The following is an 18,823-nucleotide window of genomic DNA, read 5'->3' on the forward strand; positions in this document are numbered from 1 at the left end:
ATCCCCATATCCCCTCCCACTTGAGTCTCCCTCCCTCCCACCCTCCCTATCCCACCCCTCTAGGTGGTCACAAAGCACAGAGCTGATTTCCCTGTGCTATGCATCTGCTTGCCACTGGCTATCTATTTTATATTTGGTAGTGTATATATGTCCATGTCACTCTCTCAGTTCGTCCCAGCTTACCCTTCCCCCTCCCGGTGTCAAGTCCATTCTCTATGTCTGTGTCTTTATTCCTGTCCTGCCCCTAGGTTCATCAGAACCGTTTCTTTTCAGATTCCATATATATATGTTAGCATACAGTATTTGTTTTTCTCTTTCTGACGTACTTCACTCTGTATGACAGACTCTAGATCCATCCACCTCACTACAAATAACTCAATTTCGATTTCTTTTTATGGCTGAGTAATATTCCATTGTATATATGTGCCACATCTTCTTTATCCATTCATCTGTCGGTGGATACTTAGGCTGTTTCCATGTACTGGCTATTGTAAATAGTGCTACACTGAACATTGTGGTACATGACTCTTTTTGAATTATGGTTTCCTCAGGGTACTTGCCCAGTAGTGGGATTGCTGGATTGTACTGTAGTTCTATTTTTAGTTTTTTAAGGAACCTCCATACTGTTCTCCATAGTGGCTGTATCAATTTACATTCCCACCAACAGCGCAAGAGGGTTCCCTTTTCTCCACACCCTCTTCAGCATTTATTGTTTGTAGATTTTTTGATGATGGCCGTTCTAACTGGTGTGAGATGATACCTCATTGTAGTTTTGATTTTCTCTAATGATTACTGATGTTGAGCATCTTTTCACCTGTTTGTTGGCAATCTGTGTATCTTCTTTGGAGAAATGTCTGTTTAGGTCTTCTGCCCATTTTTGGATTCGGTTGTTTGTTTTTCTGATATTGAGGTCATGAGCTGCTTATATATTTTGCTTTGCTTGCAAATATTTTCTCCCATTCTGAGAGTTGTCTTTTTCTCTTGTTTACGGTTTCTGTTGCTGTGTAAAAGCTTTTCTTTCATTAGGTCCCATTTTTTATTTTTGTTTTTATTTCTATTTGTCTAGGAGGTGGGTCAAAAAGGATCTTGATGTAATTTATGTCATACAGTGTTCTGCCTATGTTTTCCTCTAATAGTTTTAAAGTGTCTAGCTTTACATTTAGGTTTTTTTTCTTTTTTTAACATCTTTATTGGAGTATAATTGCTTTACAATGCTGTGTTAGTTTCTGCTTTATAACAAAGTGAATCAGTTATACATATACGTATGTCCCCATATCTCTTCACTCTCCCATCTGCCTCCCTCCCACCCTCCGTATCCCACCCCTCTAGGTGGTCACAAAGCACAGAGCTGATTTCCCTGTGCTATGTAGCTGCTTCCCACTAGCTATCTATTTTACGTTTGGTAGTGTATATATGTCCATGCCACTCTCTCACTTTGTCCCAGCTTACCCTTCCCCCTCCCCATATCCTCAAGTCCATTCTCTAGCAGGTCTGCATCTCATTGTAGTTTTGATTTGCATTTTTCTAATGATTAATGATCTTTAGCATTCTTTCACATGTCTGTTGGCAATCTGTATATCCTTTTTGAAGAAATGTCTATTTAGATGTTCTGCCCATTTTTGGATTGGGTTGTTTTTTTTTTAAATATTGAGCTGCATGAGCTGCTTGTAAATTTTGGAGATTAATCCTTTGTCAGTTGCTTCATTTGCAAATATTTTCTCCCATTCTGAGGGTTGTTTTTTCACCTTTATGGCTTGTGGTTTATGGTTTCCTTTGCTGTGCAAAAGCTTCTAAGTTTCATTAGGTCCCATTTGCTTATTTTTGCAATGGGTTTGTCATATATAGCCTTTATTATATTGAGGTAGTTCCCTCTATGCCTACTTTCTGGAGAGTTTTTATCATAAATGGGTGTTGAATTTTGTCAAAAGCTTTTCCTGCATCTATTGAGATGATCATATGGTTTTTATCCTTCAATTTGTTAATATGGTGTATCACATTGATTGATTAGCGTATATTGAAGAATCCTTGCGTTCCTGGGATAAACCCCACTTGATCATGGTGTATGATCCTTTTAATGTACTGTTGGATTCTGTTTGCTAGTATTTTGTTGAGGATTTCTGCATCTATGTTCGTCAGTGATATAGGCCTGTAGTTTCCTTTCTTTGTGACATCTTTGTCTGGTTTTGATATCAGGGTGATAGCGGCCTCGTAGAGAATGAGTTTGGGAGTGTTCCTTCCTCTGATATATTTTGGAAGAGTTTGAGAAGGATAAGTGTTAGCTCTTCTCTAAATGTTTGATAGAATTCGCCTGTGAAGCCATCTGGTCCTGTGCTTTTGTTGGAAGATTTTTAATCACAGTTTCAATTTCAGTGCTTGTGATTGGTCTGTTTATATTTTCTATTTCTTACTGGTTTAGTCTCCGAAGGTTGTGCTTTTCTAAGAATTTCTTCCATTTCTTCCAGGTTGTCCATTTTATTGGCATACAGTTGCTTGTAATAATCTCTCATGATCCTTTCTTTTTCTGCAGTGTCAGTTGTTACTTTTCCTTTTTCATTTCTAATTCTATTGATGAGTCTTATCCCTTTCTTTCTTGATGAGTCTGGCTAATGGTTTATCTATTTTGTTTATCTTCTCAAAGAACCAGCTTTTAGTTTTATTGATCTTTGCTATCGTTTCCTTCATTTCTGATCTCATCTTTATGATTTCTTTCCTTCTCCTAACTTTGGGTTATTTTTTGTTCTTTCTCTAATTGCTTTAGGTGTAAGGTTAGGTTGTTTATTTGAGATATTTCTTGTTTATTGAGGTAGAATTGTATTGCTATAAACTTCCCTCTTAGAACTGCTTTTGCTGCAGCCCTTAGGTTTTGGGTCGTCATGTTTTCATTGTCATTTCTTTCTAGGAATTTTTTGATTTCCTCAGTCATCTCTTGGTTATTAAGCAGTGTATTGTTTAGCCTCTATGTGTTTGTATTTTTTACAGATTTTTTTCCTGTAATTGATATCTAGTCTCATAGCGTTTTGGTCAGAAAAGATACTTGACACGATTTCAATTTTCTTAAATTTACCAAGGCTTGATTTGTGACCCAAGATATGATCTATCCTGGAGAATGTTCCATAAGCCGTTGAGAAGAAAGTGTATTCTGTTGTTTTGGGATGGAATGTCCTACCTTGTTTCATGTGTCATTCAAAGCTTGTGTTTCCTTATTTTCATTTTGGATGATTTGTCCATTGGTGAAACTGGGGTGTTAAAGTCCCCTACTATGATTGTGTTACTGTCGATTTCCCCTTTATGGCTGTTAGCATTTGCCTTATGTATTGAGGTGCTCCTATATTGGGTGCATAAATATTTACAGTTGTTATATCTTCTTCTTGGATTGATCCCTTGATCATTATGTAGTGTCCTTCTTTGTGTCCTGTAATAGTCTTTATTTTAAAGTCTGTTTTCTCTGATATGAGAATTGCTACTCCAGCTTTCTTCTGATTTCCATATGCATGGAATATCTTTTTCCATGCCCTCACTTTCAGTCTGTATGTGTCCCTAGGTCTAAAGTGGGTCTCTTGTAGACAGCATAAGTATGGGTGCTATTTTTGTATGCATTCAGCCAGTCTATGTCTTTTGGTTGGAGCATTTAATCCATTTACATTTAACGCAGTTATCAATATGTATGTTCCTATTACCATTTTCTTAATTTTGGGGGTTTGTTATTGTTGGTCTTTTCCTTCTCTTGTGTTTCCTGCCTAGAGAAGTTCCTTTAGCATTCGTTGTAAGGCTGGTTTGGTAGTGCTGAATTCTCTTAGCTTTTGCTTGTCTGAAAAGGTTTTAATTTCTCCATCGAATCTGAATGAGATCCTTGCTGGGTAGAGTAATCTTGGCTGTAAGTTTTTCCCCTTCATCACTTTAAATATGTCCTGCCACTCCCTTCTGGCTTGCAGAGTTTCTGCTGAAAGATCAGCTGTTAACCTTATGGGGATTCCCTTGTGTGTTATTTGTTGTTTTTCCCTTGCTGCTTTTAATATTTTTTCTTTGTATTTAATTTTTGATAGTTTGATTAATATGTGTCTCGGTGTGTTTCTCTTTGCGTTTATCCTGCATGGTACTCTCTGTGTTTCCTCGACTTGATTGACTATTTCCTTTCCCATGTTAGGAAAGTTTTCTACTATAATCTCTTCAAATATTTTCCCAGACCCTTTGTTTTTCTCTTCTTCTTCTGGAACCCCTATAATTCGAATGTTGGTGTGTTTAATGTTGTCCCAGAAGTCTCTGAGACTGTCCTCAATTCTTTTCATTCTTTTTTCTTTATTCTGCTCCCTGGCAGTTATTTCCACCATTTTATCTTCTAGCTCACTTATCCATTCTTCTGCCTAGTTATTCTGTTATTGATTCCTTCCAGAGTATTTTTAATTTCCGTATTGTGTTGTTCATCACTGTTTGCTCTTTAGTTCTTCTAGATCCTTGTTAAATGTTTCTTGTATTTTTTCCATACTGTTTCCAAGATTTTGGATCATCTTTTCTAACATTATTCTGAATTCTTTTTCAGGGAGGTTGCCTATTTTGTCTTCATTTATTTGGTCTTGTAGTTTTTTACCTTGCTCCTTCATCTGTAACATTTTTTTTTGTTGTTTCATTTTTGTTTTTTTTTTTTTTGATGGGTGGTGCTGTATTCCTGTCTTACTGGTTGTTTGGTCTGAGACATCCAGCATTGGAGTTTGCAGTCAGTTGGAAAGAGCCGGAACTTGGTGCTGAGATGCGGACCTCCGGGAGGCCTCACTCCAACTGATATTCCCTGGGGTCTGAGGTTCTCTCTTAGTCCAGCAGTTTGGACTTGGAGCTCCCACCACAGGAGCTTGGGCCCGACCTACGGCCTGGGAACCAAGATCCTGCAAGCCGGTCGCTGGGGGTTCCTCCTGTCCCCTTAGGTGTCTATGGTCCCCCACTGGTGCCTGGTAGGTGACCTAGTTGTGAGGAGACGCGAATTCCACGTCCTTCTAGTAGGCCATCTTGACTCCACCTCTGTACCTGTATTTTTAACAGGTGTAATTCAACAGGAAAGATCAACAGAGGCATAAGAACTGGAAGAAAAGAAGTAAAATTATTTCTATTGGCAGAATATATGTTAGTATACCTAGGAAATCTTAGAGAATAAATGGAATAAATGACAAAACTAGTTCAAACAATGAAATAATTTAGTAAGGTAGAGGGATATAAAATTAGCAAACAGAATTTAACAGCTTTCATATATTGGGATGGCCAAAAAGCTCATTCTGGTTTTCTGTAACATCTTATGGAAAAACCCAAATGAACTTTTTGGCCAACCCAATATATAAACAATAATCAATTAAAAGATACGATGGTAGAGAAAACTCCATTGTCAATAGAAGAAAAGAAGATTAAATATTTACAAATAAACAAGAAACATGCCAAATTCACAGCATGAAAACCCTAAAATGCTCCTGAAAAACACAGAAGTAGATGTGGACAAATAAGAAGACATCCCTTATTCTTGGATAGGATGGAAACCACACTTCTGCTAAACTAGCATTATAAATTTTAAGCAATCCCAATGAAATTTTTTATAGAGCTAAAGTTTTCATTGACACTAAAATTGGTACTAACGTTAATACTAAAATTTGTATGGAAAAATAAACATGTAAGAATATATTAAAAAACAATGAAAAAGGAAGGCTATGAGGACTGACTGGCCTTATCAGATATTAAAACATACTGTAAAGCCTCTACAATTAAAGAAGTGTGGTACTAGGAATACGTAAGAGTGACTAGTAGAATAGCATAGAAGTCCAGATATACACCAGAACACACATGGAAATTGAATATCTAAAATCTCTGGAAAAAAAGGATAAAGTTTTAAATAAATGGTAGTGATAAGCAGATAGACATTTGGAAAAAGATAAAGTTAGATCCATATCTCACACCACACACAGAAGGACAAACCCCAAATGACTCAGAGATCTAAATGTAAAAAATGAAAGCACAGAAGTACTAAAGGGAAATATGGATGGATTCGCATATGATTTGAGTTTGGAAAAGAGCTATCTAACTATGATTGACAGCTAGAGCAATGAAAGAAAAGAATGATGTATTTGACTACTACATAAAACAACACCACCATCTTACGCAAAGTCAAAAACTTTGACAAACTGGGAGAAAATACTTGTAACATATAATTGCAGATATATAAAGAACTCTTCAAATTTTGTGGAAGAAGGATCAAAAAAGGGCAAAGACAAGAAAACACAATCTATACAGGTACAAAAAGATACCGAAATGGCCTTTAAGCTTATGAAAGATGTTTAATCTCACTCATAATATGGGATACACAAATTAAAACTATCATTTCCCACCTATCATACATTGCCACAAGTTAAAAAAGTACGAGAACACATTTTGTTGGTGAGGCTGTGGAGAAACAGGCATTCTCTCACACTGATGATACAAGGGAAAACTGGCACAACCCATCATGGAGAGGAATTTGACTACATGATGTTCTCACTTAGAAATCTCACTCCTAAGAGTTCACCCTGTAGATACACCTCCAACAATAATAAAACACCTATGCATAAGGTTACTCATTGTAGTACTGCTGCAAAATACTGGAAACCTAAATACCCATATAAAGGAGTGTGGTTTTAAAAACTATCACACATGCAAATGAAGTACTATACAGCTAAAAAAAAAAAAAGAATGAACAAGGTCTCTATGAACTGACAGGACATAGAGTGATTTCCAGGACATGCCTTAGATTAAAAAAAAGCAAAGTGCGGAAGAGTAATCTAGAGTATGTTACCATTTGTATAGGAAAAAAAGGGGAGGAAATTAAGAAAGAGACATATCTGTTCATTTGTGTAAAAAGAAACACAGAAAGGATAAACCAGAAACTAATGAGATTGGTTACCACAGGGGGCAGCCGGGAATGGGGGGCAAGAATGGGGGTAGACTGGATTGGACAGGATGACGTGTCCCTGAAGATATCTTCCTGAATAGTTCTGACTTTTAGAACCATGTTAATGTTTCATATGCTCTGTAAATGCATACAAATACAAAATAAAGAATGGGGAAGAAAAAAACTAAAATGGAATATAATAAGATATAAATGAACATAAATGTGTTTCAAATGAATAACTAACCAATTGAAAAGGGGGAGTGGAAGAACTAACCTAACTTTTGAACACAGGCTAAGGACAAAAAGAATACTGATCTCTAGTTAGTAGAGTTTTGTTGTTGTTGTTGTTTTGGCAGTGGTATGAATTAGAAACCACTTTCTGTGCTTTCAAGGACTAAGCAAGCAAATAAACATATTGTGGTTTCTTTTTTGTGTGTTTTATTTATTTAACATCTTTATTGGAGTATAATTGCTTCACAATGGTGTGTTAGTTTCTGCTTTATAACAATATTGGGGAAAGGAGTTACTAACAGGAAAATGGGGAAGGCTAAAATGAACTCCATAGTACTGGACTGCAGTGGGAGGTATGAGTATGATTTCAGGTTTGTTTTTTTTCAATATAGCTATTGTAATGGACATAATGTGCTATGTGTGTACTTCTAGCTCTGATCATTAATAGGGCCTAGAAACAATGACATCTCAATAGCAAAAGGTATATCTTGCGCCCAGAACTTGGTTTGTAAACGCTAAACTTTGCTAAAAGAAATTTTTCTTTGAAGAAATAGCTAATTTCAAGGCTGAAGCTGATAAATACAACTAGGAATATCTAGTTGAGCTAAAACATGAAGTTCTTTAAATGACAGGGTCACATCCAAAGGACACAGAAGCAGGATTAAAAAGGTTCCCACTTGCCAAATCTGGGACAATTTAAACAACAAAATAAATAGACATGACAACTAAATACAACTTGTGATCCTGAAATGAAGCCTGGACCAGAAAAACAATTTTAAAAATTTTGTTATAAAGAGGATTATTAGGACAATTATGGGAATTTGAATAAAGTCTTTAGATAATTTCTTGATTTTGATGGTAATCTAAGAGACTGTCCTACTCTTAGAAAAAACATTGAAGAGATTGTCATACTGAGTGAAGTCAGACAGAGAAAGACAAATATCATATGATATCGCTTATATGTGGAATCTAAAAAAATGGTACAAATGAACTTATTTACAAAACAGAAATAGAGTCACAGATGTGGAAAACAAACTTATGGTTACCAAAGGGGAAAGGGGGGCAATAAATTGGGAGGCTGGGATTGACATATACACACTACTCTCTATAAAATAGATAATAAGAGCCTACTGTATAACACATGGAACTCTACTCAGTACTCTGTCATGACCTATATGGGAAAATAATCTAAAAAAGAGTGGATATGTATATTATAACTGACTCACTCTGCTGTACAGCAGAAACTAACACAACATTGTAAATCAACTATACTCCAATAAAATTAATTTAAAAATTAAATATGAAAAAAACCAAAATATACATTAAAGTGTTTAGAGGCAAAGGGACGGCATATTTGGAACTTATTCTCAAACATTTAGAAAAAAATATGAATATATACAGAGAGAGTTCCATAATGATAAAACGAAACAAATATGGCAAAGATGTTAACATCTGGGGGATGTGGGTGAAAGGTACATGAAAAATCTTTGTCTTATTCATGCAACCTTTCTGTAAGTGTGAAATTTCTTCAAAATAAAAAGTTTAAAAATAAATTAAAAAAACAAGATCATTGGGACTTCCCTGGTGGTTGAGAATCCTCCTTCCAATGCAGGGGATGCAGGTTCGATCCCTGGTTAGGAAACTAAGATCCCACATGCTGCAACTACTGAGCCTGTGCACCACAACTAGAGAGCCATGTGCCACAACTACAGAGCCCACGCACTCTGGAGTCCATACACTGCAACTACTGAGCCTGCGCACTCTGGAGCCCGTGCACCACAACTACATAGAAGCCCACATGCTGCAATGAAAGATTCTGCATGCCAAAAATATGACCCGACGCAGCCATAAATAAATAAATATTTTAAAAATAAAAAAAAACCAAGATCATTTCATATGGTGATGACTGCTACAAGGAAAATAAGACATGGTAATATTATAAAGAGTACTGGGGGAGGGGGTGTGGCAGCCTGCAAAGTAGTGCTTAAATTGGGAAATCAGAGAAATTAACATGTGAGCCAAGATGTAAATTACATTAGAAACCAGCGCATTTGAAGATCTCGGGGCTCAGACCTCCAGGCAAGGATACGCCAGGTACTCTAAGGTGAAAATGTACTTGATGCCTTCAAGATACAGAAAGATGACAATAAGCATATGGAAAATTCGTAATCAAAAAAATGATAATACTAAAAAAATAGTAAACTACTCCTTTGTTCCTTATCAGACAGCAAAGATGGCAGGAGACCAATATCCAGAGGGTATCCTGCTGTTCCTGACATCAATTTCTCAGCATAAGTAATTTAAAAACATTTACAACTAGTAATTCTTCTTAAAAAGTTCATCTTAAAGAAATAATGAGAAAGGATTATATAAAAAGATTCATTATGACATTATTTACTATAGCTAACATTGAAAACAAATAACCATCCCTGTAAGAATGTTGGAAGAAAATTATGGTATATCTATATAGGAGAACACTATACAGCCATATAACATATGCAGCTTATGACATAATGTTGTTAGGAAAGTAAGACAACAAATTGGTATCTATATGTCTCACATAAAGAAAAAGTTATCCGAAGAAACATTGGGGGAAGAAAATTCTAAACACTTTGCCTTAGGATGATGGGATTATGGGGTTTCTTTCCCTGCTAAATTACATTTTTCTAAATTTTTTACAATGAGCATATGTTACATTGACATTTGAGGAAAAAAACACTTGCAAATTAGAAAAATCATATCATACTATTTTTAATTTACCCATAACTACAAATTTTTTTATCCATATCCATACCTACAATCCAAATCCATGCACTGCAATTTCAAAGTTCCTCTACCATTCCAAATATTTAATGATCCCAATTTTTTGGACTGAATTTATGAATGGAGGTTCAAGAGTGTTGGAACTTTTGACAAGCAGATCTTTAGGTAGGAGGGACCAGGCTATAAAGAAGGAACTTTCTTCAAGTTGGAAAAAATACAGGTTATTTCTGTGGCTTGGCCTTTTAGAATTCACCCTTAGGTTTTCTGAAAGTTTCCCTGTCCTATTCCAGGTAGGCTGTTTTGATAAGAATTTTTGATATTCAGTGAAAGAGCAGGTAAGAATTGACCGTCACAATTCTAGGTGCCAGCTGTAAGATTCAATTACTGCTCAATCAATGATGAAATACATTTAGAAGTTTGATATGAATAAATCACTTCTTGGTTTCTCTGGGACAATGTAAATGTATACATAACTGAAAAAAAATTTCCCAAGAATTGTTAGGGATGGCTTGGATGCTTGGCTGCTGAAACAGTGTGGTAATGCAGAAAGAACAGAGATTTTAGAATCAAGACAAATCTAGGCTTCACTACTTTCTAAGTGCTTTAATTAAACTTGTTAACACCTCTAAACTGCTGCCTTCTCTTTGAAAATGGGGATACCACACCTGTTACTGTGAGAGTTAGAGCTAACATATGTAAGTGCTTAGCAACTGCCTGTATCAAAGCAAGTAATTAAACAATGGGAGCCAAACCAAAACAAAAGACAAAACTAGCCTGCATTTCCCCCATTTCTTCCAGCCCTGATTACATGCTTCATATTTTAATTCTACACCAAGATTTTCTCAACTTTGGCACTCTTGAAATTTTGGGCTGGATAATTCAATGTTCAGTAGCAACCTTGGCTTCAATTTACTAAATATCAATTCCACTACCCTAGCTGCGAAAATCAAAAATGTCTCCATACATTGCTGAACGTCCCCTGGGGCACAAAACTACCCCTAGCTGAGAACCACTAATCTACACAAATGGTTAAATATAGGAACACTGTTTAATAGGGCAGACCAAAACAAGCAACTTCATTTTTCCCAGACTGCTGAAAGTCAGTGATGGGAGAGAAAGAAGGAACTATCTCATTTCATATAAAGAAACTTTGTTTTATGAAGGGTCTCTGTTACAGAATTTGCGCTCATTTAAATGTAGGTTGGACAAGTTAACTTATCCAAGCCTTAGTTTCCTCATATGACTGTTCTATGGATTAAATGCATAATATAAGTAAAGCACAGTATCTGGTACATAATAAGCACTCAATAAATGTTGGTCATTCTTATAATAATCTAGGTACTCTTTCCAATCCTAGGCTTCCAGGTCCCACTCATCACCCTTTGTCCCAAATTCGTCACTTCATACACACATTTATAACTACTCCAAACCCTGAAGTGGTCCTGACCCTTCTTGAGGTCATGGGGTATAAGAAAAGTGCCTGAGCTGGCAGCAGGAGATTTGGGTTGTAATTTTGAGAAATCTTCCCCAACCAAGGCTGATTACCACTGAAAAGGATATGTATATGTGAATTAGAGTCAGGAAGCATAATATTTATGCAGAGAAAAGTGAGTAAAATTAGGGCAAGGAAAGAAAAAGAACACTACCTTGATTTCCATTAGAGCACAACTACTGCTGTAATTCATACATTAGTTCAGAGTGAAAAAAAAAACGAGAATTCCAAAACTGAATATTATCCATTTGAGAAATTTTCTTTAAGTTCAGAGTACTTTTTATGTTAAAAAGTAGACATTTCTAAAATAATTTACTAACGACAATTTATAAAATGACCATCTATGATGATAAGCTATGTAGATGAAGTTATCAAGTAATTTTTGAAAAATCAATGATCAGGCATGAATCAGAAGTCCTGGAAAAGAAAAGTGACCAATAAACTATAAAACAGAGTTACAGAAAAAAAGTCATTACTAAGTGAAAGAATGATTGATGACTCTCACTTATGCAGAAATGAATAAAAAATTTTATTATAGCTCACCTGTAGTTTCTGAGTCAAAGAGTCCCTCTGTTCTTGTAGTTCTCTGGCATTATCAATTTCTTGTTTTAATCTTTCTATTTCCTAGAAAAAGTAGAGCAATGTCTTTAACAATATTTTAATTATATCAAGGAGAGAGAAGGCCTTATTTTTCCCTGAAATTATTGTCCCAGTCCTTAGAAAAAAGATGACTTAAAAAACATTCCTTTATACTGGTTTCAAGGGGTAAATTCATCTTTATGGGTATGTTGTCTAGTACAGCATAATCTTAAGCAACAAATCAGCTTGGTTGCTTTGGTACAGCACTGCTTAGAAACAGCAGTCTGAACATTTTAAGGTTGCTTCAAGCTTTGTGGATATAATTCTTTCCTGGGATATTAAATCTTTTGACTGGAAACTAGACAAAGGAACAGCTTGTAAAATTCATTTAACTTCTAATGGTTTTCTGTTGATTGTATGAATACAACTCTCATTACAGAAGTCAAGAGGCAGTATCTCAGTCTGACTGCCTCACTGTAGTTCATAACAGACACAGGGATGGGAAAAATATGGACAAGCTTAATATCACTCAAGAAAAATTTCATCCTAAAAACACCCCACAACCTGATCTTACTGCATAAAGTACCTTTAAATCTGACATAGACTGTAATGTTTGTACACATATTTTAGTGAGATTACAGACAAGTGAGAAGTAGCAAATACCTCTTCCTTCACTTTCAGCGTCTCTTCCAATTCTTGTATTGTCTGATTTAATTCTGTCTTATGGGTATGCACCGCATTTGCTTGACTACTAACACATTCAAGCTCAGTAACCTAAAATTAAATGAGAACACAGATTAAATTACACGACAATTTCAAAGGATTTCTTGCTGAAGACATATAAGTCCCTGATAGGTGACTAATGAATTTTGAATCAATATATCAAAATTAATTTTGAGAAATATTGACAGGGTAGGATGAATAGAATTGATTTGTTAAAAAATATCAATTTAGGGGACTTCCCTGGTGGCACAGTGGTTAAGAATCTGCCTGTCAATGCAGGGGACACAGGTTTCACCTCTGGTCCTGGAAGATCCCACATACCAAGGAGCAACTAACCCCTGTGCCACAACTACTGAGCCTGCACTCTAGAGCCTGAGAGCCCTAACTACTGAGCCTATGTGCTGAAACTACTGAAGCCCGTGCGCCTAGAGCCCATGCTCTGCAACAAGAGAAGCCACCATGATGAGAGGCCCACGCACCACAACGAAGAGTAGCCCCCACTTGCTGCAACTAGAGGAAGCCTGCACGCAGCAACGAAGAACCGACGCAGCCAAAAATAAATAAATAAAAATTAAAAATAAAATCAATTTAGGACTAAGGATAAAGAACAAAGGAAAAAAAAAAAGAACAAAGGAAATAATTAGACTTGGTCATGAAAAGGTTAGGAAAACTTAAATTAAGTGATTAATGACAGTAGAGAACCCCTGTAACGAAAGTCTTCTTTAAAAATTTCTTCTGAAAACAAATTCAAAATCAGCCATCCGCCCTCCATCTGTAGCCTTCAAATTAAATATGGGTTCTGAAAACTGGTCTTGCAGAAGTGAAAAAATTTTCAGACATTTCTAAAATGTAAAGGAATCTGGAAGAAAAGATATGCTTAAAATACAACTTAAATCATTTGATACTAGAATATCTTCACATCAATTTGTTCTTAGAGCAAAAGAGAACAGTTCTCTACTCAATACAAATTTACTGAGGGTCCAGAGAGCAACAAAACTTCTAATGTGCACTTGCTATTTTTTGAGAGAACAGAGAATGGCATTATCCGTAAAAGTTATACCATCCAAAAACAGTCAAAATAGACAGAAGTCAACATAAACACACACACACCTTATCAAAGCTCTCTACACATGTCAGGATCTCATTCATTTTGATTGACTAGAATATAATAAATTGTAGACTACTAAGGAAACAGCAAATCTCTCTCCCTCACATTTTCCAAGTATTGAATTAATCTCCATATTCTGTCACTCTACCTCTCATATCACTTTCTTGCTTTCTATTCATGCTCTAATAGCTTGTGCAGATCCTTATCATCCAGGTGTAAACAAAAACAATGACCTGCCAGTGGACCTAATTATATCCTTTGTCTATTTTTATCTCTTCTGCAAACTGCTAATATCCATCTTTCATTGTGTGACTGTCCCATTAAAAGCCTTTCAATGGCTCATCTTTTTCACAGCATCAAATCTAAACTCTCAGGTCCTCCATAAGCTAGCCACAAACTACTTAAACATCTCATTGCCCAAGACACCTAGTTATGCACTTTCAGCTAAAAGCAGGCAAATCTCCCTGTCCTAAGAACAAACCATGCTCATATCCATCTTGTTGACTTAACTAGAATGTCTTCTCTTACCTTTGAAAACCATTCAAAACTAGCCAAACCCTCAACTCTCAGCTCAGAATGCACTTCTCTAGAAAGCCATTCCTATCTACTCAAGTGCTCAAGGCTCTCCTGACCTCTGGTCCACAACACTGAACATCTGTTCAAAAATCTTGGGAATTATTTCCCTATTGTTTAATATATATTAGTTTTCTTTGCTCAGTTAGGTAGTATATTCCTCACGAGGAGTTCTAGTTTTGATAATGATGGAGTAGCTTTTACTGGATTACCTTTCCCTCAGATAACAATTGCAAATCATGGGCAAAATGTAAACATCAACTGTTAGAAGGCCCTGGTGAATGACCAAATTGGGCAAAAGACTGAAAGAAAGCATCATACTGGGTGAGATACACATTTACACATCTTTTTGCCTGAAGGCACTGTGCAGTCTGGCTGAGCTGCTTGACTAGAACTCAAGCAAAAACCTGAGATCTTATTTTCTCAAGGAGTCTGAGGAGTTGGGGATGCCTCAGAACAGGTTAAGCAACTAGAAATTCAGGGAACTGTATGAAAAAATGACCTCTAAAAAGCATACAGACACCCCTTAAATCTTTGGCTGACTTCTGAACTGAACATGTAAAAGTAGGAATCCAAGGAGTTCAGCGGTCTGGGAGAGAAGCTAGAAGGCTGAAAGAGCTAAGCCGTGGTAGTGCTCACCACAGAGAAAACACTTTGAGGTTAGAGTCCCACCAAATTAGGTCTTAGCAAGCACCTTAAGTTTCCCACTGAAACCCCAGAAGGGTTATGCCTTAGAAATAAAGATTTTCCAGGACTCAAGGATTCACCCTAGAATTAAGAACAAAACGGAAATAAACCAACTAGTAAAGCGTAAGTCTGTACCTCCCAAACTTCAAAGTACAGTCAGCCCTCCATACCCACGGTGGATGTGAAACCTGTGGATACAAAGGGATGAATGTACTATGCCATTTTATATAAGGGACTTGAGCACTCGTGGATATTGGTATCCAGGAGGTGGTTGGTGAGGGGGGGCGATCCTGGAACCAATCCCCCTCAGAGACCAAGGGATGACTATACAAGTCATTTAGCTGCTCTCTGAAACAAAATTCAACACTGAATATTCAGAGAAAGATAACAGAATCTATGGGCTCTATAATATCATCTCATTTACCATTTCCAATATACAACCAAAAATGACTAGACGTGAAGAAATAGGAAAACACAACCTGTAGTAAAGATAAAATATATATGTATATATATTTATAAATATATATAAAAAATGCTAAAGGAGGTTACTCAGGCTGAAGGGAAATGGTACCTGATGGAAATTCAGACCTACAGGAAGGAAAGAAGAGCACTGGAAATTATAATTATGTGAGTAAATAAAAATACTTTGTTTCTTTAAAATTCAATTGACTACTTAAAGCAAAAATTCCTCAAGGGCAGGGAATACGTAAAAAGGATAGCTCCTCAATGAATGTTTTTTTGGATTATGAATCAGTTGTCCTAAGTTAATTTTTTTTATTGTGGTAAAAAACAATAAAAAACACAGTAAAAGTTTATCATCTTAACCATTTTTAAATGTACAGTTCAGTAGCGTTAAGTATATTCACATTGTTGTGAAACAGATCTCCAGAGCTTTTCATCTTGCAAAATGGAAACACTATATTCATTAAATAACAACTTCCCTCTTTCCCCCTCATGAGTTGACTTTTATACTTAGGATAGAACGGTGTTTACTCAGGGTTCTTACTCTCCCTCCAGTCTCTACTCAACTTCTACCTTACTTCCCCGGTCATCCTGGTCCACTAAGTACACTCCTCAAACTGTGCTCTAAGTCCATTTCCTCTTGTCTATGGGGTTCACTTCTTTGGCAGCTGTTTGAAAAACAGAAACTAGTGGCATCTGCTTCCTACTGGGTGAATGCATATGCTTTGAATAAAATATTTCTTTATTAAGTAATTGTTTAGTCTTCTGATATTAATGGTACTGTGATGTCTGATTTTTCTTTTACTGCCCCATATTTGTATTGTTACCAACTTTTATAAAGAATTTTCTACCTGTATTTTTCAAATTTACTGTTGTTTCTTTAAGAAATAACAATAAAATAAAATAATAAAAGCATTATCATTAACTGGAATTACATGCCAATTCAGTATCTCAATTTTCACAGGAATTACAGAGTCTATGTTATTATTCCTATTTTATAGATGAGAATACTGAGTAGAAAGTGGGGAACAACTTACCAAAGGTCAGACAGCTAATAAGTGGCACAACAGGAATTTGAAATCAGGTGTTTGGACTCCAAAAGCTGCATATTCTTCATTCCCATTAAACTGCAGAAAATATTTTTCTTAACCAATAAACATATAATACAAACCATATATATGTTTTGATAACCAACAAAAATCTCCATAAGATGTTCCTGTGCTGAATCTACATGTAAATTTCCTCTGATCAAGAAAATCTGTTAGCTCTAAATCCTTACCCATAGCAGCCCTGAACTTACCCGTTTGTGCAGACGTTCTGCTTCCTCTTGATATGCAGCAAGTTGCTGTTTCCATTGTTTCACATTGGCAGTGGACTCCAACAGGGCTGCAGTGAGTTTGGCATTATTTCCTTTGAGGGTAGCCAGTTCAGCCTCCCAATGTTTGCTGATTGCTGAACTAAAATAAAAGAAAATTCTACCCATTATGCTGAATATTGTTACATTGAAGAGACAACAGTACTCACTTCTATTATTTGGTTTATAATCCAAGAATGTTTCAAAAACAACCCCAAAAGAATAAAAACACAAATATTTCACTGAAATGTTCCTAGTGCATAAAACCTACCAAGTAAAGAAATATAAAAGCTACCAAAGTAGGAGGCTTAATATGGAAGAGTTCCCTTCTTTATGACAGATACAAGTATCTACAGAAGAGATTCTACCCATTCTCTTTTGAGGAATAAACATTATATCTTGAAAAATATTTATAAACAAAACCTAACAACGTACTTTATGTTTTAAGAGCGTCAAAGCCTGAAGTACAATTTCATTCCTTCATATAAAACATATGAGGATGCTTCAATGTTAATAAGGTCCGGAACATGTAATACAGTATTTCTTTTGAAATTGTTGATTTACGTCATCTTATTCAGAATTTTTAAATGCCCCAAATACAAAATTTGCTGTAATAAATTGAATTCAGGTCATATGATAAGCTAGACCTAGAAACTGGTTCTAAACACTTAACTTCTGATAGAATTCCAGTGTCACTTATAGAACAAAACTAAAGCAATCATCTTTTTCCTCATTTAATGTTCTACTTGATAAGTTACCCAGAGTTAAGTATCTCAACCAAGATAATTTTCTATTACAAAGACTATTCCATTAGGTGAGAAGACCCCTCTCTTGATAATTCCTTCTTAACTTTCCAATGAAGAAAGAATTACCTCATTTGAAAGAAAAAGATGGTTTCTCTTTCTCATTATTGAACCGTTTATTCCTATTAGTGAAATTCTACTAACTTCATCCCATTAACTAGTGATGATAATAGCTTTTTAAATCAGCATTTTGGGTTTTAAAAAGTCATTTGCATCACAGAGCAAATGTTTTGGTGGATTGATATTTTATAGTAATCTTAATATATATTGTATAAAAGAAAGTATCATTTCAATCATCAAGATTTCTAGAGCTCATCACCAGGAAGAAGACATATCAGCATAACAAGATCATTTCTGTGGCATTCTTCCCAAAAATGCATAGCCGTCATTCCAATTTTGTAAAAACATCATATATATTCTACAAAATAACTGATTGGCATGATTCAAAAGTGTCAAAAAAAGGTAAGTTTGAGAAACAGAATGGAGGAGACTAAGAAGAAATAATGAAATGCAATGTGGGATCCTGGATGGGATCCTAGAACAGAAAAGGGACACTGGTGAAAACTGAGATCTGTAGTTTAGTTAGTAGCATTATATCAATGTTAATTTCCTGATTTTGATAATTATATTATGGTTATGTAAGATGTTAACATGAAGACAAGCTGGATGAGGGTATATTAGGATTCCCTGTACAGTTTTTGCAATTTTTCTGTAAGTCTAAAATCAGTTTTAAATGAAAAGTTAAAAAATTTTCTAAAGTTTACAGAAAAAACTTCATCAACCACCAAGAAAGGACAAAATCAAACAATCAGTTAAGCTATTAATTTAACAATCCATTTCTATCCTTAAAAAGAAAGCTCTTTCCATTTCTTCTTTTGTGGAATGATTTTCCAGGTTCAGATTTTCTGAGTAAACCATGCACCAATTCACCTGCCCTAACTGAATTATAGATTTTTAAACCATCTACCAATTTTTCTGCTACAGATGTTAGTTTTATTTAAATGGACTCTACAATCTGACAACAAAAATCTTACTGAACTAATTTAAACACTTGATACATGCAAATATCAAACCTCTTAAAAATTAAAGAGCAGGGCTTCCCTGGTGGCGCAGTGGTTGAGAGTCCGCCTGCCGATGCAGGGGACGCGGG

The 18,823-nt window shown here is 35.7% G+C and overlaps 1 protein-coding gene across 3 annotated transcripts in view; it reads right to left on the bottom strand.

Annotated features, from left to right (window-relative positions):
• The window catches only part of HOMER1 (homer scaffold protein 1), a 124,504-nt gene that overhangs the window by 7,771 nt on the left and 97,910 nt on the right, over positions 1–18,823 (bottom strand). For all 3 annotated transcript variants that reach the window (XM_024755707.1, XM_024755708.1, XM_024755706.1), the window contains 3 exons: positions 16,817–16,973; positions 12,627–12,737; positions 11,928–12,008 (listed from right to left, as the gene is read on the bottom strand). In XM_024755707.1, coding sequence (XP_024611475.1) covers positions 11,928–12,008; positions 12,627–12,737; positions 16,817–16,973 — 349 coding nt within the window. The remainder of the gene's footprint in view (positions 1–11,927; positions 12,009–12,626; positions 12,738–16,816; positions 16,974–18,823) is intronic.

This window comes from Neophocaena asiaeorientalis, unplaced genomic scaffold (genome assembly GCF_003031525.2).
Source record: "Neophocaena asiaeorientalis asiaeorientalis breed wild unplaced genomic scaffold, Neophocaena_asiaeorientalis_V1.1 scaffold37, whole genome shotgun sequence".
In the NCBI taxonomy this organism is placed as follows: Eukaryota; Metazoa; Chordata; class Mammalia; order Artiodactyla; family Phocoenidae; genus Neophocaena; species Neophocaena asiaeorientalis.